This window comes from Falco biarmicus, chromosome 2, assembly GCF_023638135.1.
Source record: "Falco biarmicus isolate bFalBia1 chromosome 2, bFalBia1.pri, whole genome shotgun sequence".
NCBI classification, from domain to species: Eukaryota; Metazoa; Chordata; class Aves; order Falconiformes; family Falconidae; genus Falco; species Falco biarmicus.
Window position 1 is genome coordinate 14971911 of NC_079289.1, and position 27980 is coordinate 14999890.

The 27980-nt window shown below is 38.4% G+C and overlaps 1 protein-coding gene across 1 annotated transcript in view; it reads left to right on the forward strand.

Moving 5' to 3' along the window:
* ARHGAP42 (Rho GTPase activating protein 42) overlaps positions 1 to 27980 on the forward strand; it is a 162173-nt gene that overhangs the window by 38995 nt on the left and 95198 nt on the right. The window contains exon 3 of the mRNA XM_056328674.1: positions 13537 to 13598. Coding sequence (XP_056184649.1) covers positions 13537 to 13598 — 62 coding nt within the window. The remainder of the gene's footprint in view (positions 1 to 13536; positions 13599 to 27980) is intronic.

Genomic DNA, 27980 nt, shown 5'->3' on the forward strand with positions numbered 1-27980 from the left:
CAATGGCTTCTTGCATTTGCCTGGCTGTTTTCAAATTAATTATTAAATGCCATTGAGCCACCTACGGTCTGAATCTCTTGCGTATCTTACAGATCATCTCTTTAATCACTTGAGGTTGTTCAAGAAACATCTTTTTAGGGTTCACGTTCTACCTGCTTTGCAGTGAATTCCCATTCATAACCACATTTCTGGATTGGAATTACCAAACAACAATTAAATCAAAACGAATTCCAGTGGCTTGGGTCTACTACTGCCTTATCCAAACCAAGGAAAGAGGAGGATCTTGCCACCACCTCCAGGTTAAAGTTGTGGGGGCGGACTTTTTTAGCATAGGTATCATCCCAATGACTTTTGTAGTGATTGAGTTTGTTGACCTTGTGGAACATATTAGAGACAAGCATATTTACAAAAGGCGTTTTTTTCAGATGGGTGGGGAAGGGTTGAGTTCTGAATTAGCATAGAAAGCTATTTGCGGCTGAGAGTGAATTTGCATAGAAAGATTGTATGCTGTTTTTCCACAGTAATTACCTGGCTAGATTTGCCAGCTCTTTTTCATCCAGTTGGAAGAATGAATTTTAAGATTAACTTTTTAGGTGACCTTCACTCTTTGCATGAGCTACTTTTAAGATCTGAATCACAGGAGAGAGTTGTTTGGTACTGCTATTGGACTATTTTTATCTACAAAAGTTAAACAGTAACAAATTATGGGAGGAACTCAGCGCAATCAGGGTGTGAAATGCCTGAAGTATTTGTTTAAAATCTGTTAAATCTGTTCCTACCATTATGTTTTTTAATCCCTGTTGCGTATTTAAACAAATGCCACCTGTTTCTGGAACACTATTGTTTCTTGACCCCAAGATATGAGTGATTTTATGCTAGTGCTAGGATCCCGGAGGCCTCGAAACAGCATCTTTACCAAAAAGAGAAGGCTGGCATTCTGTTAGACCAGCCAAGAGCTCTTGTCCTTTCTGTGGAAGGTCAAATGAGACTGACAAAGCAGGAAATAAAATAATGTTGCAATAGGCCTTTATCTGTGCAGAAGGAAAAGAGTAAATAAGATCAACAACACAGGCCTTGTTTTTAATTCTTCTTCAAGATATATATCAGAAGGTTAGAATTTGCATGCTTCTTTCCCTGTTTGCCTTAAGATGTGTATTCAAATGAGAAAAATTAGATTGGGGTGGCTGATGCAGTTACTGTTCTTCCTGTCTGTCCTACCCTTCTTCTGTGGCAGGAGTACTTGGATGTGAAGCAGGAGATCTCCTGAGTCACTGCAGTTCACATCCTGGTGTGCTAAGGGAGTCTAATATTCATGCTAGTTCATTTTATTAAATTGGACTGCAAACTGTGGTGTCTCAGACTGCCACTTGCTGTTTACAGAAAGAGGCTGAGGCAGGCAGTGGGCAGCAATAGCTTTGGTTCTTCTGGTGCATTCTGCTAAGGAGGTTGGGTGAGTCAACATTCGACCTGAACAGCTGAGTAAACAAGTAGACAACTCCATGCCACTCATGGATTAAGACGCTGTGTCCCTCATTAATAGTTTGATCTTCTGTGCTCTTGTAGGTGCATTCTACGTTATTGTCCTCGTTCCATGCCTTCAACATACCTCTTCTTCCCTCTTTTATTACATAGCTTTGTTCTTTGTAGAGCTGGGCATCCCATTGGAAGTATGAGCGCCTATGGGGAGACAGTCTGAGGACAAGAGAATTGCGTTACAGGCTTGGTTTGAAAATAACTGGTCTGTACTGTAGCTGCATATAATACACTTGTAGTGAAAAGGCGTAACACTTTAGAGTTGTCAAGTTAGTATACCTCTTGAGCAATAGGCACTTGTTTGCAATAACAGGTAGTGGTTTGATCAGCTCAGCTTTGAGATACTCATCTTCAATTTTGAGCAAATAAGATAAAAGATTTTCATTTTCTAAAATCAAAATCCTTAGAGGTTAGAGTTTTAAGCACAGGAAGTCCTTGATCCCTTTGTAGACCACCTAAATTCCACAAAGCAATTATGGCAGACCTAACATGTGTTGAAGTATTTGGTGATATTTTACCTAATTAAAATATTTCACCATTCAAATAATAAATGCACTAGATTTTATAAATCAGAAAAAAGCCAGTATTGATGATTCTCAGCTGCATTCTGAGTACATTGGTTTTCCTTTTACTTCCCCTGTTTCAGCACCTGCAAAGAGCCACACACAAATAAGGTTTGTACAGCTGCAAAGATTGAACTATGAGTATTTTCCCCCTCATTTAGGATGTGCCTCTGAAGAATCAGAGATTGGCAAGCCTGAGATGTAATCATAATTACTTTTAACTCCTCTGTTTGTGGAATGCTGAGATTGAACGTTACTTTTGCAGCTGAAGATGATGTGTGTTGCCCAGTGGTTATTTCCCACATTGCCTTGTTGTTCAACTGTTCAGAAAACTTGAGCATGGAGTAGCAACTGTTTTCTCAGAATGAAAGTTTTACATGGATAGTGGATTTATATTGTGATTCTTTTTAGTAGGAATGGGGGGGGTGGTAGGGAGGAAAGCAGGAGATTGAAAGAATCTGTGATTTAACCAGAATCCACCTTTGATTTTATCTATTTCTGAATAGTCCATGGCCTTTAAAGCTATTCTTCCTCTGACAGGCTGTGGATATCAGTTAAATCTGGAGAAGTTTGATCTGTTCAAATCAAAGGTTAATGGTTAATTTAGTTAAGGTAAAGATTAGTTAGATTAAATGGATTTTCACAGTATAGGAACTTAGGCTGTTATTTTCAATGGGTGCCAATTCAAGCTGCTAGGGCTTTGAAGTAAGTCTCCAGAAGTAATTTAAGATCACTTCATACCTGTTGGGCAAAAGCTAATGTATTGACTATTGTTCCCAACACCCTGCTGAGCTATGCAGCTATGGAGTTCAGCCCTAGGACTGCTGTGCATGTGGCTCCATCAGGTGGAAACGGAGGCTGATTTGTCTTTGGCAGATACAATTTTAAACCCTATTTTGTTGTGGCATAGAGATGCAGTATATCTTGATGACCACTTGTCTAAAACTGTTGATTCTTTATTCTGTGAGAACATGATGAAAGTAGATTTGTTGTGGCTAGTCCCAAAAGCCTCCGCTCCTTCACAGAAGTATAGAAGGAAGGAGAGAGACAAGAAAAGTGATTTACTGATTTGTGGAAAGGTTTTGATACAGTGCTCTGTGAGAGCAAGTGACTGCCTGGAAGATCCATTCAGTCACATGTTTCTAACAAAATGGAAGAAATTGCTTAGACCATTTAAAATGTTTCTGCTGTCCCTTCAGGATGCTACATTTTGGGAGCGGTGCTGTAGACTATTAATAGTCTAGAGTGGGATTTTTCTACCGCAGCTCTGCTAGTGTTGTATTGAAAAATTGTTGTGTTGAAGAATTCGTGCTGCAGAAGATAGATAAATTTCCAGATCGAATGATATATTTTCAAAATACTCGCTGCTTTTATGGTCAGAACACTAACACTGAGTAGATATACTGCAGCTGCTCTTTTAATAAAGTGTTAAAAGTGTGGTGGTGGTATTTGAATAATTGGTGTGGGTTTGTTTTGTTTCTGTTTTTAGTTACGTGCTGTGGGATAGACAGCCATTATAAATTTTAAAAATCTTTCAGTACTCTAGAGAATGTTTTGCCTTTGTTTGATCCGTTTTGAATTTTCTACTTGTATTTGCTTTGTGAGTTTCTGCATAAGTAGGGCATGGCAATTTACTGATAAGTTGTCAAGTAATTGGTTTTATTTAAATGGTGTAACGTTGCATGTCTTAAGGTTATCTCTCTGAGTATTGTGTCTGAGGAGCTAACAGTGGATCTGGAAATTCTAGATAACCTGACTTTCTTGCAAGTCTTCTTAGTTTGTGTATAAACATGTTGCTTTTTTTGTAGACTTTTGTTGAAAAGGAGTGGAGTGGAAAGTGTACTTGAAAGTATTTGTTTAAGCTTTGTACAAGGCTTATGTTTGCTTAAGTATTTGTGACACAATAGCTGCTTTTTAGAGCAAAGAGGTTTTGTGTATGATACTGTTTGTGCCTGGATTTAGATAGTTACACTGACAAAAGTCTGTTTCAATATAGCTCTGTAATGGGGAAAAGGATTTTTACTTCTAATAGTGGCCTTACGTTTTATGTTTCACGTATGTTTAGAAGAAAACCTTCATAAAATACCTTGCTATATTTGCTCTTTAAGTTGTGCAAGATGAAAATACTTGAGTTAAAATTCCAGTTGCCTAATATGGTATGTACGTATTACAGTGTACTTGCAAACACATCTTGCAAAGCTTTGGGCTTTGATGAAGCTTAGGTCTTGTTTTGTTGTGTTACATGGTTCGCATATTAAGTCTGCACTTTGAGGTACAGGTTTACTGTGGTCAGGCGGGAGGTTCCATTGTTCCAGTGGAACTTGCTGGCCTCTTCTGCTGGTTTGTCTTGCCTTTATAGTATGACAAAACCCAGAAGACTGGTCAGGGGAAATGCTTGCGCTTGGTATATGGCCAGCAAGAGAAGGCCTTTTAAACATCTGTTCATGGGGAACACTCCCTAAAAAAACATACAGGGATTGAATGCCATAAACCAGGGGAGGTGAAGTGGGAGACCGTTTCTGAATATGTCATAGTTGCATTGCTAGTTTTGTCGACTTGGGGAATTTGAAGCACATATTACTATCTCCTGTCCTAATACTTCAAAGAGCCAATAAACTCCAAATTATTATGTAGAGGACAAAATACCATTGTATTTACTCTGAGTTTACAGTGCTTTAACTCAAATGAAGTAGAAAAAAGCCTTGTGTTTTGTTTGTTTACATTTAGTTACATGGATTTCAGTAGCTGTGCTCTGATAAAGTTCTCTGCTGGCCAGTATATAGTGCAAGATGTGATCATATTAGGAGAATATGATTCTTGAAACAAGACTTTTATGCCCAAATTTATAATTTTGTCATTTTTCTTGCTTCCTCATTTGTGTAATTTATTTGCAAAAGTTTTAAACCAGGCATTTTCCAACTCTGTGTCTCTTTGTCTTTTATCATACTTTTCCCTCCTGATGGATGTATAATGCATTTGTTTGGCAGATTTGGATTTATTTTTGCAAGGTATCACATTGATTTTCAAGAATTGGAAAAAAATGGCAGAATATCTTGCCTCACAGTTCAAGGCAGGAATTGCCACAGGAAAAAAAATAATTACCACTGTAACTTGTGCTCCCTGGGAGGATCTAAGTCTTACAGCAATAGTTAATATTTGTTTTTCTTATGGGCATGTCTGTGTTAAGTCAGGATAAACTATCCTTGAAATTGGGTGGATTTTTTTGGGGGGGGATTTATTTTTTAGTTCATCAGAGTTGAAAGTTCAGAGTCTGGATTAGGTAGAAATTGCTTCAAAATCTGAAAGATCATGGTAATAATTGGTAAAACATCATGGATTAAGCCCTTGCAGATTTTACTTACCAGATTAATCATGGAGCAAATAGTAAGAATGTTCATTTATTGAGTCCTAAATTGCTTCACTTTGTCTGCTCAGGTGTGTCTTGATTCTGTCACAGAAGCAGTACAGACCAGACAGAGTTGCCTCTACCTTCGTGTACCTTCTCATGATGGAAGTCTTTAAGGAAATTGGTGGTTATTGGGCCTGTGAATTTAAACCACTGTCTGCTGGCAGAGTTTGCTGTCAATTTGAGAATGTCTGTTGGGGTATTTCCGTGTAATTTGAAAACTTGTACGTTTGAATCTTTGCTTCAGCCCGTGTCTTTTACTATCAGAAGAACATTTCATTGTATTATAGGAAGGTACAAATAGCTTTTTTTTTTTTTTTCTGGTTCTGATGGAGGTTGTGGTAAATGTAAACACAGACTAAAGGAATGCATGAGGTCCTTATTATGGATCCATAAAATCTGTTACCCAGATTAGAGAAGTAAGAGGAACCAAATGCAGGATAAGGCAGCTGATCCAATGTTAATATTCCAAGTTTAAACGAGACTGAAACCCCATGAAGGAATGAACTGTTATCTTGTTATTTTAACTTTTTCCACAATGGAATCTTCTAACATCATTTGTCTTTTGACACCAATACTCAGTTTAAAGTTAAAGCACATCTGACATGCTGTCAGCTTACAAACTGGTATTTACATAAATGCCAAAGCAATATTACCTTAAACCTAAACAACAGAAGGCAGTTGCTCTTTTTCCTCTAATATCTTGGGAATGAAACGCAGAAGAGAATGAAATTGGTAAGAAAAACAGTGGTTTCAAATCCTGCACTCCTGTCCCCTTCTTTTGTCTTCTTTTCTGCTTTCCCAGTAAATATTACTTATGGTGCTGAGCTCAGACTCCCAAACTGAAGTTTCTCCAAAAATGTTTCCACTTGGAAACTGAGGGAAGTGGACCTAGGGTACCAGTAGCAGAGAAAATAGCAGCAGCCAATGAAAAATTAAAATCTGAGCAATAACTGGGAAAATTTAGTAGACATGTATTTGTCCAAATACAGCTTTTCTGAAAATCTGGTTAAGAAAAATGAAATACTGTTTTCTGTAGGAATTGTTGCCTTGCACTACTGTTTTCTTAATTTTATTCCACTGGTGCTCAGCCCGGTCAAATCTTGGTTATGAAATACTTATAAATTGCACGAATTATTTCAATTTGCATGCTAAGGTGTTGATCCTGCAGCTTGTTGCATTTGGGCTAAACTGCAATTCCATTTAAAGCTGTAGATAACTGTACACTTTTAATGTTTTATGGACTTTATTCAGTAGAAAAAAAGGAAGAAAAAGAATTGTTAACAAATCAGTCCAGGCTGTGACAGCGGTAAAAGAAAATCTGTGCTGTATAAATAGGGCTATATTTAAATTCATAGCAAACATCTTGAAAGACAAAGAGTATCAGAGGCTTTGAGAGCCCTATTTCAAGACTGTCCTCCTTTGGTTTTACATTTTGGCTTGTTGAAAACTTGCCATAGCGGTCATGTTTTGAGACATCCAGTTTAGTTACCTGCAGATACACACTAGAGATCCTATGTGGCTTTTTTTTTGACATCGCCAGTTCTTTTTAGGTAGAAAGTACTGAGAAATCAGATTATTGTCTCTTTATTCCAGATACTTGTGGCAGTCGGTCAGTGTTAATCTCAAATTTGTGATTTTTCTCTCTGATCAGGAAACCATTTGTTGTTCCTTTTGTGATACTTTCGTCCCCCATCCCCTGCCTTGTACTTTTTCAATATGGCTTAAAGCCGCAGAAAGAAGTATGGAAAATTTATTTGATGTGTTGTTTTTTTTTTTAAAAAAAACACCAACTGCTTGAAATGGCATTTGTGGTAGCAAATAATGCTAGTCATTACAATCTCTGGAAATATGTCTGTGCATTAGTAACTATTTAATAATATGTTTACTTTCATTTTAGAATTGGAAAAGAAAATTTCTTCTCCCAGCACTCATGGATCTTAAGTTTATTTTGCTTTGCTGCTGAACTCTATGAAACAAGTGTTTCCTTATGGAAATTTCCTTAAGGAAATTTCCTTATGGGTCTTAGGCCCATCTTGAATTCTGATTTAGTAACGTATTACTTCCTCGGAAAAACTCCCTTGGAGACTTTACTTGAAGTTCATGCTCAAGCATGAATTCAGAGCCTGCTATAAGATGCCTGTGCTAGACATGAACAGTTGTGGAGAGGATGTACTGGACTGACCTTCCTGCCAAAGTGTGTAAGGAGCAATGTACAGCACAGTCCTGGCATTTCCCCAGTCAGATCAGGAAGATATGAGGAAATCTGTGTCAGGCTTGCACATTTTTGCCTCCTATGCAGCAAGATCTTGCAAGAATAAATGATGTATTTCTGTATGCGTATTTTTGCCATGCTGGCATTCACGTATCTGAAGATAGTGGTGATATCTGCTTAGAATATTATAGAATGTTGTTTGATGTACTTCAGAGTATTTGAAAATTGCCTATGCGTTGTTTAAGACTGTGTCTGTAAGTAAAAGTTAAACCAACAGGCCATTTCACAGAAAAAAAAGTAATTTTTATTGTCTTCTACAGTAACTTTCCATCCTATCTCAGGCTGAACATACCCTTCCAAACTTGGCTTTATATCTTTAAATTTAGTATCAGTCATACAAAACTACTTCTTGGTTTCATACACATTGCTTTCCTTTTTCCATTAAATATAGATGGCCTCATACCTATTGTAACATCTAGTAGTGCACTGTAACACTACTCTTCAGTATTAAGCTAATTTTTGATAGAGTAGCTTCAATAGTGTCCATAGGCATGCTGTTTTAAGGTGATACATTGTCTACACACGTCTCTAACAAAAACTTCATAAAGGTTAAGTACATGGTTTTTCCCCCTATGAACCACAGGGCTGATTTTAATGCAGTAAACCAGAATTCTACCTAGAGCATAAATGAGGCCTATTTGTAATAATGCATTCTAGAAATTCAGATAAATAATTTTTTATCCTTTCTCATTTCTTCCTCATTCACTTAGTCCTACATTAAACTTCAGTTCTCTTTTGATTGTGTGAGTATAGTTGTTTGTGGAGCTGTACCATATTTTTGAAACGATAAGGATAAAAACCCAAATTGAACACATGCATGTTTTGGAAAAAAAAAAAAAAGACATTGTTCATCTACACCATTAAGGTTTAAGATGTTGGCACAGTTAGTTTGCTTCCTTATGAAGCAAATTAATTGAAAAACTTTTCATTTCAGTATAAAGAGGGTGTTTTGGTTGGTTTTTTTTTTTTTTTTATATAAAGTAATGGGAGCTATTTCTCCTGAACAAGGGAAGTTTTGCAGCAAATTATTGCTGGGTTGGGAGCACTCCAGAAAAAACAGCTGGTGATCTGTTTTAATTGTGATGAATGTGACCACAAGCATACAGCCGGGTACATATACGATTGTTTTTACATGTTGGGTGTAGCTTTTCACAGGCATAATTTCCATCATGATGCCAAGTGTATCTTACAAGTCCTTTGAACAGCCTTTAAATAAAAACCAGACAGTAAAACTATTTGGATTTTGTAAGCTAGTATCTACTAATGACTTAGAATAAAGTATTAACGCAGCACTTTGGTTTACTTAAAATGGCCCACCAATAACAATAATGCTTTTTGAAAATAATTAAAAATACCTTCATATTTAACGTTAGGTTACATATTGTATTTTATATTACCAGTATGTTTTCAGATTTTATTTCTTATCAGCACATTCCCTTGACATTTCCTCTTGTAAAATCCTTGACTCATCCTCCCCCCACCCCCCTTTTGTATTTACAAAAGTTTGCTGTAATTCTTCTGTGTCTGTTCTGATTAAAAAGAAGGGGAGGAAAGAAAACCTAAACTATTGCAGCATTAGTGAGAAAAGATTGTGACGCCTGTGCATAAATCCTGGGCTTCCTGGCAGACAGCAGCAGCCTGTCTCTGACTCAAAAGGTTCTGATTTTTAAATCTTCTGGGTTTTAACTGTGCAAAAGCATCTCATATTGTTATTGTTGAAATACTTGTTTCCTGTTGAGAATGGTGAATCCTGAATTAGGTGTGTGTACCCTGTGCCTTGGGTTTGTGCTGAAGTCCTGAGAGGGGGCTGCGTTGTGGAGGGGACTGGCACCCCTGCTGTGCTCTCCAGAGGTGTCGGGGCAAGCTGTCCCGTCCTGTCCCGTCCTGGGAGCTCATGGCTCTGTATCCCTCCCTCTGCTCAGCCCAGCGCCCGAGTGAGGGGGGGCTGTCACCTGCCTGCAGCCAGAGGGGGGCTGTGGGAAAGGAGGGGAGGAGAAGGGAAAAACTTACAGTGGGAAAAGGGGAGCAATGGCTATCTTGCCTTCCCTTTAACACCTCCCGCTGCAGGTTCCAGCACAGATGAAGTTCTCTGGGGACAGACCCTGGCTTTTAATGAGGTCAGACTGAGTGAGGGTTGTATGGGGCGAAGGGTGTAATGACATGAAATATTCAGAAGTACTCAGTGGTATTGTAGGAGAGCTGATGGTGGTAAAGCCTCTTTTGACGTTATGCGGTGCCATTGCAAGGGCAGAAGAACCAGCGGGGTCACCAGAGGCGTCCGTGTTGCTGTGCTCTGTTGGTGTACTGGGCATGCATGCATCCTTCGTTACGGTCTGCATTACATGATGCACTTGTTCTCCCCGTGCACCTCCTTGAGCTGGGAAAGGACAGTCTGTGGCTTCGTGGGCATTGACTGGCACAAAAAGGGTGGGTGCAGGTGTTGGACAATGAACAGCGGAGGTGCCATCGCTATTGATACAAAGGTGTCTGCAACAAAAGTGTCTCTAGGATCAGGGGAATGGTTTGTCTTAGTACTGCTGAAGGGTATAGGTTCTGTGTTCTTAGTGAAACTTTGACCTTTCTAATCCCGCCACAAAGGTGAGGCAATGGGGAAGAAATGAAGACAGCTTGAGTCTTTAGCTGAGACACTGTATAGGTGACGTTTTATAAGTGCTAAAGATTGAGGAAAATCTTGATTTGCATATTTAAGAACATATTTTTATAGTTTCTTCTCAGTCTGTCCTGGTTTTATTTAATTTCTAAGCGAAAGTTTTGACTTTGAAACTAAAAGCCCTCTGGTTCTGCCTTGAAATTAGGAAGATGAATCAAAACCTTCTCTTACTGGGTAGGTGTGTTTGGTTGTTTGGTTTTTTTTTTTTTTTTTCCTCCTTCTCACATCTTCCAGTCATCCTTGTGCCCAGCTTCTGCTTCCTGCTGTTCTTCCTTTTACTGTATTTTCCCTCCTAAAATGCTGAGTGTTGCCTACCAGAGAGGATTTTTTTTTTTTCTTCACAACTCTATTGCTTTTACTTGCCTGTCCCCCACCCTTTCTATTTGATTTAGATAAAAACCTGTCCATATTTTGGGCTGGGAACTGGCAGTATTTGTGCTTGGCTGATGGAAGGTGTAAACTGTTAACTTCCTCATTGCATATGATGAAGAAAACTTTTTTCATGAACCTTTGTTTTATTAAAGATGGTTTTAATGATGTGTTCAAAAACTTAAGTGAAGAGTACCGTAAGGCTTGATGTGGGTATGGAAAACTTAAATTTCAGTAGGTTCTGGATCTGCTGACAGATATAGTGCTTGGTGTGGTCATTTATTTTTGAAATAGCTCTGTCATTGTGAGTGACTCCACAGTATAAAAGTGAAAAAAGGAGGGGGAATGGAGTTTTAACGTGTGACTGCAGTAACACATCATCTTGCGGTTAAAAATGACCAATTTCACTGAAATAATCTGGAAACAATTTCGTTTGCTGGCTTTACTAGAAAGTCAGATGCTTTTCTGAAGTGCATCCTAATTCCCTGAATAGGTAATAAAATTCAAGCAGTATGTTTATTTAGTTTATTTGAAAATATTAATATATTTTTTTAATGGTGGGTAAAGGATCACACTGCCATATGTGCAAGAGATGAACTGGTTCTGTCCCGTTTTCTACAGGCAAGGAGAGTTTCTTGTGAAGTTTTCAGGGATATCAGTGTGAAAATAAGAAATAGTTTGGCCATGTATGTTTGGCTCATGGTTTATTTAGTTTTTAGGGTTTTGTAATGGGTACATTGAATGTGCCTACCACTCAACAGACTTTTTATCAGGTAACTTAACCAGTCAGTTCATCATCTATTTCTTTATCTGGTTTTGACAGATGGGCCATTATGAAGTAACTCTAAGAGACTGAGTTAATTCAGTGGATAGCAAACTAAATTTTTGATATCAAGATGTAACTGTGATAAAGGCTGACCTGGTAAGTAACTGAAAGTCAGTAACTGAAAGACACAGCTGGTCGGCCTGAGTCACAGAGTTCAGAACTTTGTGCAGGAGGCCTAGGATTTCTTTTACTGAAAAGGTGGCAAAATGTTCTAGTGTTTGTGTTCTCAGGGAAAAATATTAAAGGAAAAGGCTCAAGACCCATCTGGATGGACATTGGGCTTACCAGGTGTACTTGGACTAAACAAAGAGCTCATGACTAATAACAGGGAAAAAAGAATTTGTCAGCAAAGAATTACTTGGAGGTCAAGGTATGCAGGTATAGCAGTATAGTTGCAAAGAATAGGCTATGTAAGGTCTTGCAGAAGAAATTGGAACAAACAGCGAAGTGTTCTTCAGCTGTAAAAGTTAAGAGCACAAGAAGAATACAAGGATGACTTCTGCAAGGTCCACGTGGGATAAAGGATAAAAATTATTTCAGTATGGTCCAAAAACTAAGGAGCAATTTGTGAATGCTGACAAGACAGTTAAGCTGGGTACTGGTTCCCTCTTGGAAGGTATTGGAACATAGCAGATCCTCTAAAAAATGTGCTTATTTCCTTAAAATTTTCAGGGCATTTTAGAGGGGATGAAGCTGTATTATTGGAGACTGACATATTTTGTAAAAACACTTGAGAAGATGGAAAAACAGAGAAGACGACAAAAGTTCTGTTAGCATACCCTCAGCAGTGTATGTCAGTGAACTGTGAAGACTTTTTCAAGCCTGTTCTTTTGAGAAATTCTTTAAGTTTTGTTTCCATTTTTTTTCTCTTTCAAAGATGATTTAGATTGCCTCAAGATTGTTTTGAGAAGCTGTAGGATTTATGAATCTGCTTTCTGAGATCAGTGCTTTAAACCACGAAATTCAGCATCCTGTCATTGGCAGCAATTACTGCCAGATGCATCAGGAGAAAGTAAAAAGAGCTATTTAGCTCTCTTCACATTATTCTTCTCTTGCATTTTGTCTGTGGAACTGTGATGCTGAATTCTGAATAACCCATATGCCCTTCAGAAAGTAATATAAATGGAAAGACAGACTTTTCTAGAGAGATTGGCACCATTTCCTTACATGAGAATGAAACCTTAAGCGTTTTTGGAATGTTTTCCCTTTCTTGCCCTCTTTTATGGGTTAATACTTTTATTATGTTTCTGTTGATGTCTGCTATAGCCCTTTCACTTATATTTGAAGGCAGCGTTAAGCAAAGACTCTCTCACAGTTTTAACAGAATTCAAAGCTTGGCTTATAAATCAATCATCGGTTCTTGTCACCTGAGAGCTTGTAGCTGTAAAACATAAAGCCAAAGAGCTGCTAAACCTAAACTATTGGCATAAGTAACAGTTTCTTCTAAAATGATGACTTTCAAATTTTTACCTGAACATTTTTCATAGTTCTTGCAAATATTTATTGTTGCACTTTAATAGGAGAAATTAAATGTTTTTTTTTCTTTGCAGTGTCTTTCTGCTCCTATTGTGCTAATGTAAATTTTGTGGATGACTGTAGAATTCCTTGTTTTGAGACTGATCCTTGCATATTTCAGGAAAATCAGTTCGCTATATTCCATTTAAATATTTGTGATATGAGTCTTAAGACTGAGGTTCTTCTCCTTTGTTTTTTTTACCTGCTCTTGACCTGCTGCTTGCTTCAGTCTGTGCCTCATTTAATGACTACTGATTTCAGTGAAGTACCATATAAGAATAGAGTCTTACAAATACAGCTTCAATCCAAGTAGTGGACTCATCTGGTCTTAAAATGTCATTTTCACTAAGATGTTCTTTTTCTTTGTTTTCTTTTCAGCCCAGTCACTGAAAGAGTTTGCTCGGCTCCTGATTGCTGTTGAAGAGGAGAGGAGACGACTGGTAAGTTTGCTGGCAATAATATGTTACATTGGGCCTCTTTTTGTATATAATAGTACACTTTTCTACTATTCCTCCTGAAGTGCTGTTTTTATTTTTCTTATTTGTGTGGTAGATATTAAGTATTTCATAAGAATCACTTGAGATTCTGCAAAAGCAGAAATGTGCTAGTACAGACTGCAACACTTTTTAATGGAGTGTCCAGCCAAATACTTTTGCATTGATTTAAAAACTGTTCTATCACAAGTTCCTCCCTCCCTGCTCCCCACCCCAAATTAACATTTGAATGCTGCTTTCCTTTCCCCCATCTTCTCTTATTAGTCACAAGGTAAAGCAGTAAACTGTAAACAAATAGCTTATAGTGGAAATGTATATTGGTATTTATATATAATGAAGTACTTTTTGACTGTTGTCCAGTGAATGTATACCAGTAATCGAAGAATATGATAAATAAGTTGTAAGAAGAGAAACCAAATTCATCACCCCTAAGAAACTCTTGCAGAATATTATAGTTCAGACTTGTCAGGTTTGTCCTTTGTTATGGTATTCTTATTCCCTTTGGTTCCATACTGACAGATACACAGTATGCTTTCATTTGTATTTCTATTCAGATGTAACTTGGTTAAAGGAGTTTGAAGTGTATTCTTGTACAGGTATTTTTTTTAAAAAAATTCCACATAAGCAGTGAAACTACTTTTTTTACTTCCTTGGAAGTCGGTCATGAATAAAGAAATGAGGCAAGGATTAACCTCAGTAGGGTTTTTTTAAAATACTGTGAAAGTTTAACTAACTCATATCTATCCAATGACTATGTTGGTCCTGGTTTTCCTTCCTCTTTTGAGTACTTAGGGAGGTGAAGAAAAGGATTTTCTGATTCAGATTGGAAGAATTTTATTAATCCAGGAGGAGGTTTACATAGGGTTCTGTTATTCCTGGGAGTGAATGACCATAGAATTGGTCTCCCGCTATTTCTGTTTATGTTAAAATATTTTAAAGTGGCAAAATCATAAGCACTCATGTGGTGCAGTTCCATAGTTAATATCACCTAAACCTACAAAAGTGCAAAATATTTGCTTCATGCTCAGTACTTTTTCCTGGGTAGATGGAAGAGTGAGGTGACTGCTTGGTACTTAACACCTTAAAAGATGTTTACCAGAACACTTACTAATTATTTAGTTAAACAATGTTGCATATTAATAACTTTCCAGTTTAGTGTAAAGTTTATTGTGAGCTAATTTTAGAAAAAGCAATGAATGGGTGAAGGTTTTATTTTTCAAACTGGTAAGTCTTTCATAATATGTATACATAATTTCCCTTTTTTTTTTTTTTTTAACCCTCAGAGGAGACAATCCTTTTTTTCACTTGTAGAAGTTTCTGACCTCTCTATGGTTTTGAATTTGATCTTCCCATATAACGTTTTACTTTGTATCTTGTAGGACGGCCTTCAGAGTAAATAGGGGAAGGAAGCATTAATTAAGTGATGAAAAAAGACCAGTCAGCTAGAGAGATACTTGCTGTTCTGTTTCAGTATGACTTCAGTGGGAATGCATGGGTTGTATGGCTGAGTGTGGTGGGCTGACCCTGGCTGCAGGCCAGCTGCCCGCCGAAGATGCTGTACCGTTTTTTCCCTTCCCCAGCCCCGCATGGGGAGAGGAAATAAAATGAAGGGCTCATGGGTCGAGGTAAGGGCAGGGAGATTGTTCAGCACCGTCACGGGCAAAACAGTCTGGACATGGGGAAATCAGCTTAATTTGTTACGAATCAAAACAGAGTAGGATAATGAGAAATAAAACCAAATCTTAAAAACATCTTTCCCCTCCCCCTTCCTTCTTCCCAGGCTCAACTTTGCTCATGATTCTTCTGTCCTCTTAGCCCCCAGTGGAGCAGGGGATGGGGAATGGGGCTGCGGTCAGTCCCTGCCGCTCCTTTCTCCTCGCGGGGAGGCTCCTCACACTCTGCCCCTGCTCCAGCCCTGGTGCCCTTCCAGAGGGCGCAGCCCCTCAGGCCCAGCCGGCTCCAGCCCCCCCGGGGTCCCCGGCCCTGCCCGCAGCCCGGCCCCGGCCCGGGCTCCTCCCCGCGGGGCCACGGGCCCTGCCCGGAGCCGGCTCCAGCGCGGCCCCCGCGGGTCACAGCCCCCCGCGGGCACCCCCTGCCCCGGGCTGCGGGGGGGAGCTGCTCCCCCGCGGGCTCCGTGGGCTGAGGGGCACAGCCTGCCCCGCCGGGGGCTGCCCTGCCCTGCCCTGCCCTTCCCCGCGGGCTGCCGGGGAGCCTCTGCTGCGGCGCCCGGAGCCCCCCCGGCCTCCTCCGGCCCGGCCCGGCCCGGCCCTGCCCCGGGGGGCTGCGGGGCTGCTGCTCGCCCCTCCCGGCCCCCCTCGCTGCCGCCGCTGTTCCCCCCCGCGGGGGTTTTTCCCCTTCTCAGCCCCTTCTCCCCGCGGCGCTGCCCCCGCGGCTGCGGGGCTCGGCCTCGGCCAGCGGCGGGCCCGGCCTGGAGCCGGGGGGCAGCGGCTCTGCCGGCCGGGGGGAGCTGCCCGCAGCGGCGCGCACCGGCCGGCCCCGGCCCCAGCGCCTGGGCACGCGGCCCCGGCCCAGCACTGAGCTGTTGGATGCCATTGCAGGGTTAGAGACTTGGGTGAGATTTCAATCTCACAGGAGAATACTTTACAAATGGCTCTAAATTTAGTAGAATGCAGCCATCAAATCACTGTAAAGAAAGTGGCTAGTAGTATTCACGTGTGGAGAAGCTGCTTTTGATAGGGTATCATTTGCATCATCTTTTTGCTGAGTTTGAAATAACCCCGTTCTGTTTGTTTTTCAAACTGAATGCTCGTGCTGAGAGCATCAAGGGCACACAGTTATCATGGTAGTGGTATTTGAATAAGAAAATTCAGCAAACTTGGAGTTTCTCTGGTTTTAAAAAGTTTTAAAAAGCTGTCTGTTGGTGGAATTACTTTAATAGTTTATTCCAATAATAATTAAAGAATCACCTTTGGCAAAGGTGCTTGGTTTTTATTCTCTGGTTCTCTTGCTGTAGTTTTCTGCATGCCACCATAGAATGCAGAGGTCCTTGTGAGGATCAGTGTGCCATGCTATATGCTGAACAGATTGCTAGTAATAAGAGTTTTCTGCCTGACAAACTTGTGATTTAACTGTGAAATCTTCAAAGCTTTTTTTGCTTATTTCTGCGGAAGTATGGAGCATTATGCATACACTTTGATTTCTTCGCTGAAAGCACTTCAAGCCAGCCAATTTGCAGATTAGTGATGATTTTAGAAAAAGTTCTCAGCTGATGGGAAAGCTTAAGACAGGGCATGCAGGTCTTTAAGAATTTGATTTCCGTCTGTATAAAAAAAGAAAACTTGCAAAAGTGGATTTTTTAAAATAAAAGAAGCAACTTGTTCTTTTTGATATTGTGTAGAAGGCTTGAGAAAAACAGTCAATGTTGACACTGTTTATGGATACACTTCATCATACCATTTACAACTTTCTTTTAATTCTTGATGTATGTGACAGTAAAAGACAGTATTGTATCAGTGAATGCTGGATGTAAAGGAATACGGAATGACAGGTGTTCATTTTACTTATCAGAGCTTGTTTCCTTGCCTTGAATTTTATATTATTGATTTATGAGCATGCATATCAGTGCCTGCATCAGATTTGAATATGGAAAGTATTTATTTGTATCACCAATTTATTTCTCATCTGATGCCTATTAAATTCTTCAAAAGTAAAGTTATGTTTTTGTTTGTTTTTTTTTCTTGGTGAACACAGTGTCAAGAGCGCTTGAACATTGAGTGTATAAATTGTTTTGAATAGCCAAAGAAATAGTTTGAGAGGTGCTTAGCAAGCCTTCTTGCATAAAGAACCAAAAGGAACTTGGGTTTTTTTTTCTTTAGAAGCTAATGAAACAAGGTATTAAGAACAACATTACTGGGAAAAAAACAGTGAAGTTTAAATAAAACTGTATCATAAATATTCTGTTGTCTAAAGCTTCACAGCCATTATTATTGGCAGCAGTAATAATGTGGTGATTATTGTAAGTCAGTTTCTTTTATCCTTGTCTTTTATTTCCTGATGCTAAAAGATTGACTAGTAGGCTTAGAAAAAATGGAGGTCATGCAGCAGACATTTCCTCTTAAAAAGCAAATAAATGAAAAAGTAACTTGCAAGACACCTTTTTTATGATATGCAGCCTTATGTTTGATATCTGCCATTTCGTGGTGGTGTTAATTTAATGATGATGCTGGAAAATAGTGCATTAAAAAACCCAACCAACCAAACAGCTCTGACTCTTGGGTTTTACAAGTAACATAAATAAGATTAAAAGTCAGATTCATCCCCACTGCTTTTCCAATGACTTCAGCAACAAGCCACTAGGGAATGTAAAATAATGACCTCTATTTCCTAGTGATTATTAGGGAACAATAGAGAGGCTATATTTTAATTTCATGTGAATATTTGGATCCATATCAAGGGAACTTAATTAAAATAATTTCCTTCCACTCTCGCTGAATTTACATTGTTTCTGTTAAATACATTATATGCTACTTTATTTTAGAGATTCATGCATTGCTTATGTTTCCTGTTCATTTGATGATGTTAGTAAACTTTATAACAGGCAGAAATGTACTGGAAGTGATAGAAATTACTAATTCCTTTTCCTTTCATAGGATTATGCTGTGTTGACATAAGAATAGATTAATTGGTTCATGCTACTGATTTCCTCTTCTTTGAGATGCCCTATCAATTTGAAGCATTGAATGTGTTCTTGAGTGTTACGCTATCTTGAATGTAACTCCCTGATCATTTCTGGAAGTTTACTAAATCCCAAACAGAAATAGGTCTCTTTAACTGTTACATTCCTTCTTATTTACCCAAGTTTTTATGCGTTGCTGGCAAGTGATGAATGGTCCCAGAGATTTTCTTTCTGGCATTGTGAATCAGTGAGATGTGTATGGTTACTTTGAATTCTTGACCAATATTAAGTACTTCAGGGGATAGTACAAAAATGCTGAAGTGGATAGCTGTGCACTATGCTCAATGAATTAGGATTTTTTTCTATTATCTGTCTCTGTATCTCATAATCTTCATACTTCAGAGGGTATTCCATTGTTGTGGATTTTTTTTTTTATTAACTGGATGTTCTCATTGTGGTTCTGTATTTGCCCTCACACAAGGGGTCTGATGCTATCTGCTTCCAGGGAGAGCATCAAAATATTCAGCTTCAAAAGCTGCACTTGAAGAAAAATAAATGTACTGTTAAAACTAGCTATCCACGGAATGGTACATAAAATCAGATACTGAAGGACACAGCATGTTGTTGAGCAGAATTAACCTTTTCCCTATAATGTGAAGTGGGTTACAGATTCCATCAGAAAAATAAGCAGTCTTCTATCCGCAGGTGCTCCTTATTACTTTCTTTATAAAGGGGAGAAATAAAATCACATACACCAGCACACTGAGACTACGAAGCATACACCTGACATTCTGTTTCACATGAGTTCTCTTAAAATGACAAAAAATAATGTATGATGGTGTTTTGATATACTTGGTAACTGCTCTCGGTGCTCTTCAGCTCTCATAGCAATTTTGGCATCAAAATTAATCTCTTTGGTAGGAACCTGCTTGCAAGGAGTCTGAAAGCATATTACTACAAATGAAGGAACACCACCACAAATAAGAGTATTTCTTCTATTTGCAATTAGGATTGGTTTGTTGTTTGGGGTTTTTTTGTTTGTTTGTGTTTCAGGCGCCCGCCCCCCCCTCCCCTTTTAAATTAATTAAAAAGCATCTCAAGGCTGGTTTTGGTAGGGGTTGTAGGGTTTTTTTCCTTACACTTAAGGTAACCTTTACAATATCCTATTGAGCAATTAAGGTAACATGTGCTGTGTTGTTCTTTGAAAGACTTTCTGAATTTGTGCATCAGACTAATAATTTGGAAGTACCCATTTGCTAAGTAACTGAGCTTTTCTATAGAACAAGGAGCAGTAAATCAGCACGGGTTTATTTTATTTTGTTATGAAAATTGTTTTTACATTTATTTATTCATTTATGATTTTCTTCCCCTTTTCTTCCTCCTACCCCAGGTGTGGTAGGCTACATATTTGATATTAATTGCAGAAGAAATCCATATCTTTGGTAAGCGGAATTCTGCAAGATAGGAAAATACTGACTTGAATGGTTATGTTCTTTTCTATTTTTTTTTTTTTTTTTGACCAAGTTTTAGAAATTATTGGGAAAATTCTTGAAAACAAATCACATAACTACATACAACTTGTTTTGGTGAACCTTCATTTTGAATGCTTGCTATACTCATTTCTGGTCAGAAAGCATGTAGATTAGAAAAGATACAGAGAGACGACAAGGAAGGCTAGACACTTGGAAGCTCAAGGCAAGAAGAGACTGTCTGCAAGGAGGACTTTATTTCATATAAATTAGATTAATGTTATTTAGAGGCCTGGGATTCATTAATTGCAATGACATATCTCACCACCCTTTAAAAATTTTGGCAGATCAGACCTACTAGTCCTCAGCAACAGGTTAACAGTTGTCCTTGAAATTAAATTTTTTTTGTTTTCTGATACAGTTGTCAGTTTTACTCCCTAAGAACTAACCAGAACAAACATTTCAAGCCTTACTTCAAATATAACTAAACATTTCTGTTCACTATGACCCTGCTTGCTGCCCAGTTCTCCCATTGCCTTTTATCAGAGACTCTTCTGCTCCACTTCCTGATCTGAGCCATTTGCAAATACCATGACAAATGAGTGAAAAAGACAAAAGGAAAAAAGCACCTCATCCTTTGCTCTTCTGTTACTGAGTATATCACTAGAGAATTTATTCTGTATGCAGGGTTGAGGTATCAGTGCCAAATCTCTATGTTCCCACCAGCACAATTTTTTTTCATGCCTTCAAGTGGACAGGAAAGGTCTGCAGAGTAGGGCAATGCATCAGCAGATTATGTCCTAGTCCTCTTTTTGCCTTCTGGGCAAGGGAATTTGGGATCTAAAGGACTGGTTTGGGGAAATGCCTACTTCTAAGAGCTCAAAAGGGTAGTTGCTTTGCTAGAAGAAAACAAAATCTGCAACATTTAAGGACAGTGGTGCCTTAGAGTGCAGAGATCGGTGGTTGCCGCTTCATCCCTTTTTACTGTAAATTGCTCCTGGAAGTCTTTGGACTTGGATTACTCGCTAGCATTGGAGAGCTTAGTAGAGTATCTGCAGCCTCACTGTCTTTCTGCTTCCTTTTTGTCCACTGGAATTTGTCTCAGATTCCAAGCTGTGAAAAGACTTTGTTGATACAGATGAGATTTGCCTAAGATATGGTTGCATGTACGTTGTAGACATCTACATTTTTTTCCAGTCTAGACTAACATTATGGAGTCTGTAGCAAGAAATGGGAATTTTTCAGATATTGTCAACCTTAAGAAGATGCTTGAAAAGTAATTTACTGATAGTGTGTGCAAATTATTCTTTTTGGGACATGTTTGAATTTTTTCCTTCTAGAAGGTTAATTTGGGTGAATCTTCAGTTTTTGTGGAAGATGCTAATTTATTCCATTTATTTTAGTTTATAGAATAATTTTTGCTTATGATTTTCATTTGTCTCTTCTGTAGAAAAATGTGGTTTGTCCTTAACTTACATAATGTAATATGAATTCTCATTTTTAGACTATGTAATACTATTTTGTTGGGACTTTTGCCTGTTAGCCTTCGAAATATTGCAGAAGAGCGACAATGTAGTCAGCAGCAGTGTATAGTTTTCTACTGTGTTTTAGCTCTGGAATGATTGTAGAACCTGTGCTACAGAAAATTTCAACTACAGAATGGTTTTCAGAACCAGCTTTCTGTCCCAAATCTGAATCAGCTTTGTGTCTCATGTACTGTCAATGTAAAAACTGGGAGGTAGCTCAAGTAGAGTTCAGTGACACCTAGAAGAATGTTTTTGTATTCATATTGTGCATTTGTAGAGTATTTCTTGGACCCTTTAAGAAAATGTCCAGTCTTCCCTGTTGTGTTGGTACAAGTGTTTGTGTAACTGTGTAGTGAACATAACTGGAGAAGTAATCCAGCTGGAAAAATAATTCCTTTGGCCCTGACTTTTTATCAGCTCTTTGCCCTCACTTCAGTGCACACATGGAAAAGGGTGACTTTCTGAGCCAGAATTATTTATCAAGAAGATAGTAATTCCTTTGATATAATTGCTGTCAAAAAGATACTAGAACTATACCTTCACTTGCCTATAGATGTTATCTGTGACCACTATAACTGATAAATTAAATCAAGAAGTAATAGGCCTATTTCTGTCATGCAGGCTTCCTAGAGAGCAGGTCTGCAATGCGATCCTTTGGTTTGTTCTTGTTGAGGAAGAACTCACAATGTGGCTTTTCCCCCTTGCTGTGTTTTGGGCTAAAAGGAATCCTGTTTGCTCTCTTTCTCTGCACCACTCAAGTACAAAAATATACGTGTTCAGTGAATGTTTCTTGGCATTTGTACTCAATTAAAAAAGAAAAATATAGAGTAATAAGAGTAATAAAAGTAAACAGCTCACGCTTTGTTATTAATGTAGTTTAACACCTAACATCTGTATGTATGCATAGACATTTCTGAACTTTCCCCAAATAAAAAGCCACATACTAGGCCAGACAATTTGAATACAAAACTATGGGTGCTCTTAGTACAGAGCATTAAACTGGCTCTTCCAGATGACACTGTGTCAGCTTCCATAATTTTCTCAAATAATAATGTCTATGAATGCACATGGAGCTCTTAGTGTTACTTTTCAGTTTTACACTTGGTACATTCCTAATTTGTTTAAAGTATAGTTCTAATTTATCTAATAATTTTCATTATTTAAAATAATTTGTTCCATTATTTTTGTGGAAATGAAGACAAAATATGGAAGTCATGCTGTGACATTTGATTATGATAATATTTAAAAGATGAATTGATTTCACTAGAAACTAGTTGCATTAGTCCCTCTCATCCCTCTTACATTCTTGTTACTGCCCACCTGTTGACAATTGAGGATTGAAAATATAGGTCCCTGCTTCTTTAACTTTGTAGAAAGTACTTCTGGAATCATTTTGCAATGGCAGAGCAATTAATGCAGAATTTGCTCAGAGTTTCATGATGATGAAGCCGACAGAGAACCTGCTATTCATGTTTTGCATTGTGTTCCTTCACAGCTTTCTCTTTTTTTTTTTCTTTGAAAATGTTAATTGTTTCCTATCGATATGAATGCCCACACTGAAGAACATTTGCATATGCACAGCCTTTTGCACCCTATCCTGCTCAGCCTGGTCCTAGATAATTCCATTGCCTCCTGAACCTGCCAGTTGAGGAAGAAAGCAATCTGGCTATTTTTAGAGACAGTCTTTGCTATTTTCCAAGATAGTTATCCGAGCGTTGAATTGCAACATAGTTGTTTTCTTGTAGTAAACATTTTTTATTGTTAGTGATGTGAAGCATAGTTCTGTCATGTTGATCTCTGCTGTTTTGTGTTGGTTGGTTAGCTGGGATCAAACAGGGAGCACCTGTCTGTCTCATGGGGGCCAAGAGACTGTGAGCAGGGCCCAGAGGACTGTTCAAGAGGAAAGGAAAGGGTAGTGGAAATAAGGGGCTTCACTAGCTCTGGTATGAACCTGTACATGTACCTGTAACATCTTACACAAATGGTGCAAAAAACCTTAAGAAGGCTTTGATAATTAGTGTCCTTATAGTATTTGCTCTTCAGTTTTCTGCAGAAAACGGGGAAGAAGAAGATCTGTTTATTTTTAAAATAACAATGTGTGTTGCAGGACTGCCACACGTTAGATTCATATAATTAACTATTACAGTTTTTCCTGCTTTCTATATTCAGGGTGCTTGTATTTGCATTTATCTCTGTATAGGTATCTGACTAGGAAGGTGCTAGGATGATTGTTCCTTATTACAATGTAAAATGATTACAGGGGTCTTTAATCTTTGGTCTGTGAAGCATTTTATTAAAAGATCTGCCAGCTTGCTGTAAACAATCCCATGATTTTTGGTGTTCTGGCAAGCTGGCTTGGTGTCTTAGTAACGTTCTTTGCAGTTCTTAATTGACTTAATTGAGTTTGTCAGTGACTGCAACAAGAATAGGATGTGATTATTAAAAACCAATCATTAAAACAGTAACACATGGCCAAATTTCTGAAAACTTCTGGCTGACTTTGCAGCATTTTTCAGTTAGGAGAGAACATTCATAAAATGAGATTGCTTGCCATTCCCAATTTTGAAGAGTATTATTGAGAGACAGAGATATGAAATCATCCCTCCAGTAAAAGCGCGAAATAAGGGACTACTTGGAAAGCCACGTGGTACTTCTCATTTTATAAATCTAATATGTTCTTGATTTCATACACTCATTCCATGTTCCCTGTGTTTCAATGCATGTAATCTTGCATTACAGGACAGCACCTTCCCAAACTGTTTTGCGAGGCATTCACTGAGCAGTGTGGCTGGAAGGAGTTTATTTTAATGACATTCTAGTCTTCACAGAACTGCAGCTAGTTGCTATTTCAGCTTTCAACACAGTCACTAACCGAGTGTCTTCTCAGGTGACTGTTGACAGAGAAAAAGAAAAAGATGTTTGTACTTCTGAATAAGTATTTTTAAAGGAGCCTGAGTTTTGCTGGATCAGCCAACCTTACAACCTTAAAGTATCACACATTTATCTTGTGACTGCAGAGGGAGGAAATGGAGCTGCTTGCAGCAGAATGTGTGCTGTACCCGTTACTGACATGTCAGAACATGCTGTTACCTGACAGTCTACCACTGTCTTAATTTTTTTAATGGATTTTGGATTTATCTGTGCTTCTCCCAGTAGTATGAAAAATCGTACTTCATTCCTACAAACGACTTGGGTTTGATTTTTTTCTTCATTTAATCTGATCTCTTTAATGGTTTGAAGTCCCTGTATTTGTGTTCTTATTCAGTGAATTGGGAAATGTGTTTAAAAACAGAAAACAACACAAGCACTTTAAGTACCAAAGGCTAATAGAAACAAAGATACCTTTATTTAAAACAAACAAACACCGCAAAAAAACCCAAACAAACCACCTTTCCACTAGAAAGCAAGGTATTCTCCCTTGGGGAGCACGTAATCTGCACAGGCCCATAGCTGCCTTATGCACAAAGGTGTTTTATTTGAAGTGTTCTCATTAGGCTGTTGTCTTAAGGTTTGCAGAACACTTAGATTGCTTTTGTTAATTCTTTTCAAAAGTCTCTAGAAGCTCCAATTGTTGTTACTCTGACAAACTTTAAGTGCATCTTCCCAGGAAAGTGCTTTTACTTTGAACTAAGACTGAAATAGATGAACTATTTTGTCTGTTTTTTTGGCAGCAATGCCAGTTTCTTATGTACCCACTTCAGAGAACTGACCTGGCTAAAAGCAAAGCAAAACAAACAACATTTTTTACTGGTTATTTTTCAACTGTGTTACCACAGACTGTTTCAGCATCACAACAACAGAGGGCAAAGGAAGCAGTCAAAGAGAGCATGAAGAAGCAATGCAAGATCAGCAGACTCTGTTTCAGCCGGCGTGACCACCAAAATAACTGTCTGCGGTCTCTCTCTCTGTGCAATGTTTGCTGCAGCCGTGCTGTTGCAACTGTTGTGGTCAAGGAAAGATGTTACTTTTCTGGTGGTAAAAGGAAATAATACCTGAAATCTCTAAGCCCCGGTGGTAACCTTTGAGTGATGGGGCCATGGAGTCTGGTAGCCTTAAGGATTAAAATATTGTGACAGCTGCTTCTTGGGATACCTGTCCTTCAGTAAATGCCTTTAAAGAAAGCATGCTAGACCTTTCTCTCCCCCTAAGCTGGCTCTTACACTATGTTTAGAGCTTTTTACATGCTAAATGAGAGCTTTCTAAATTGATTTATATTGTTAGTTATATTTGTGTGAGAGCAGAAAAAAGGATAAGAAACCTGTCTCTGATGCTTCTCCTAGCCCTTTTGCTCTAAATGTCTTGTCATGACACATGCCATCCCGTGTCCTGCATCCCTTTCTTAATTGTGTGCTGTTCCTAACATGCTCATTTTGAACTTTCACCACTGACAGTTGGTAGAACCTTCTAAATTATAATTCTTCAGCATGTGAGGGTTTAAAAACCTCTGAATGTTTTTCTGTGTGTCAGCTATCAGTAAAGATTTGCATGTATGCAGCCATAAAATTGTATTTCACAGTATGGAATTAACTTAAATTTTTCTATAAATCCATATAATATATTTTTGTATGAGTTTATTTATTATTATACCTGTTCTTTAAAGGAGCATTGCAACCTTTTCCTGTGGTTATAAGGAATTAGCCTGAACAGCTACATTGCACATTTCTAATTTATTCTTTAAATTTCACTGGCGGTACTGGAATGCTGTACACACAGTTAATGCTGTCAATAGCATGGACATATAAAAAGATTTTCTGTGGATCCTGTACCTACAAAAGTTTATTTTTCTCTGAATAGTTCAAATCTATGGCTAACATGCCTTTCTTCAGAAAATATCTTCAAAGTTCATACACGTGCTTATGTTTCCTGAAAAGATACATACTTCCAACGTCGGAGTTAACAGTTCCTGGGCATAGTACCATTACAAACAGCTTGGCTGATTTTGGCTGTATGCCTGGACATGTTCATTCATGAAAAAGTTGTTACAACAAAATACAACTTCTAATTGCATTCATCTCTTCAAATAGCTAGTTTCCTCAGTACTTTTATTATTTTTTTTTTTTTTTTTAAGAATGATTTTGTGGCTTTGGTTTTGTTGGTATTGGAGAGATAATAAATACTAGGTTATTTGGATACTGCCATAGTTCTTGTATCAAGAACCAGACAAAGCACAGAAGCAAAGCATTTATCAGACTGCCCTTCTCAGTGTTTTCTTTCACAGCAAATGTGCAATATAATGCAAAGTGATTCCTGATAGCAACACATAGTACATATTAGCCCCACTTTTGCAGTTACTGGAATTGGCCCATGGAGACCTGCAGTGTCTGTGAAAATGAAAATTAATTTTCGTACTGGATGGTAGCAAAGTTTGGTCACAAATAGTTACTGCAGGGCCAACTATACTACCAGCACAACCCTGCCTGGCTGCTTAGTCAATTCTTGGCTTCACTTAGAGCAGCAGACAGCTAATACATGACAGCTAATAAACTGGTGCACACATGGTTGCGTAGTTCCCATGGCCACCACTTAGTCACTGATAAAGAGTTTTTACCTGGGACAGAAGCAATCATGTGAACCACTAAAAAAGTAGGTTGGTAGATCAGTAGCTAAGACCACATCCAGTGTGAACTGTTCACCTTGACTGCCAAGCTATGACTTGTCATTTCAAACAGGGCTCGATGATTGGGATTCGCAAAATAAATAAGAAGGCAAAGAGGAAAAATGATGGAGGTTTTTGATGAGTTCATAGGCCTGCATAGCTTTACGTTGTGCTCAGTTGTGTATGAGCCTTTCTTTGTCGCATTCTAAAGCTTTTTGGGATCAATTTTGTAACCAGCACAGATTTCGCATAAAGTGCTTTGGATATTTATTCAAACCATCTCTAAGAGAGAAGCCACTTCTAACATCAGTGCTCTGGTTTGTCTATGGATTGGCATGTGTTTACCAAATATATTTCAGGTGCATGCATTTTGTATTTTAAACAATACTAGTAGTAACTTTCTGTGTGATTCTAGTGAGACCTCCATTAAGGGAAACCTGTTAGTATGAAATTATTTTCATGGGCCTACATCAGATACTTGTTTCCAAGGTGCCTGTTCCCAAAATGGCAAACAAAGAATAATACTTTAGGATAATATTACTATGATGAAAAGGAACAATTTCCAAATTATTTTTTTTTTAATTATTAAGGGGTACAGTGTCATTGTCTTTAACATGGTAGCAAGAGTTACATTTGCAACCCAGCTGGCAGAAGAAAATTTCAGTAAAGATTAGTCTAGCATAGTATCCTAAAAATGGCAAAAGCTGTTACAAGACCATCAATCCTGGGAATGTGGTGGCTTTTCAAAGCTGTGATAATATAATTGCACTATCTGCTGTAATTTGGAAGGTCCAATTTCCAAATCAGCATAGAAAACTGATGGGGCTACTAGCACTTAAAATCTAATGCTGTTTTCCCTACTGTAATTATCAAATAAGTTTGCTGGGTCTACAGATATTAGTAATGAAGTTTTGGTAGTTGATAACATCTATATTCAAATGACAGTCATAACAAATGGCTGTGCATTTACACTGACTGTAGTTTACATAACCTATTAGTAGTGTGTCAAAAGTATGTTAGTAAATTGTAAGTAGTTAATGCATCCTTTACAAGCCTTTTCAGTGTCCTAATAAGCCAAACAAATCATAGTGGCAGAAATAC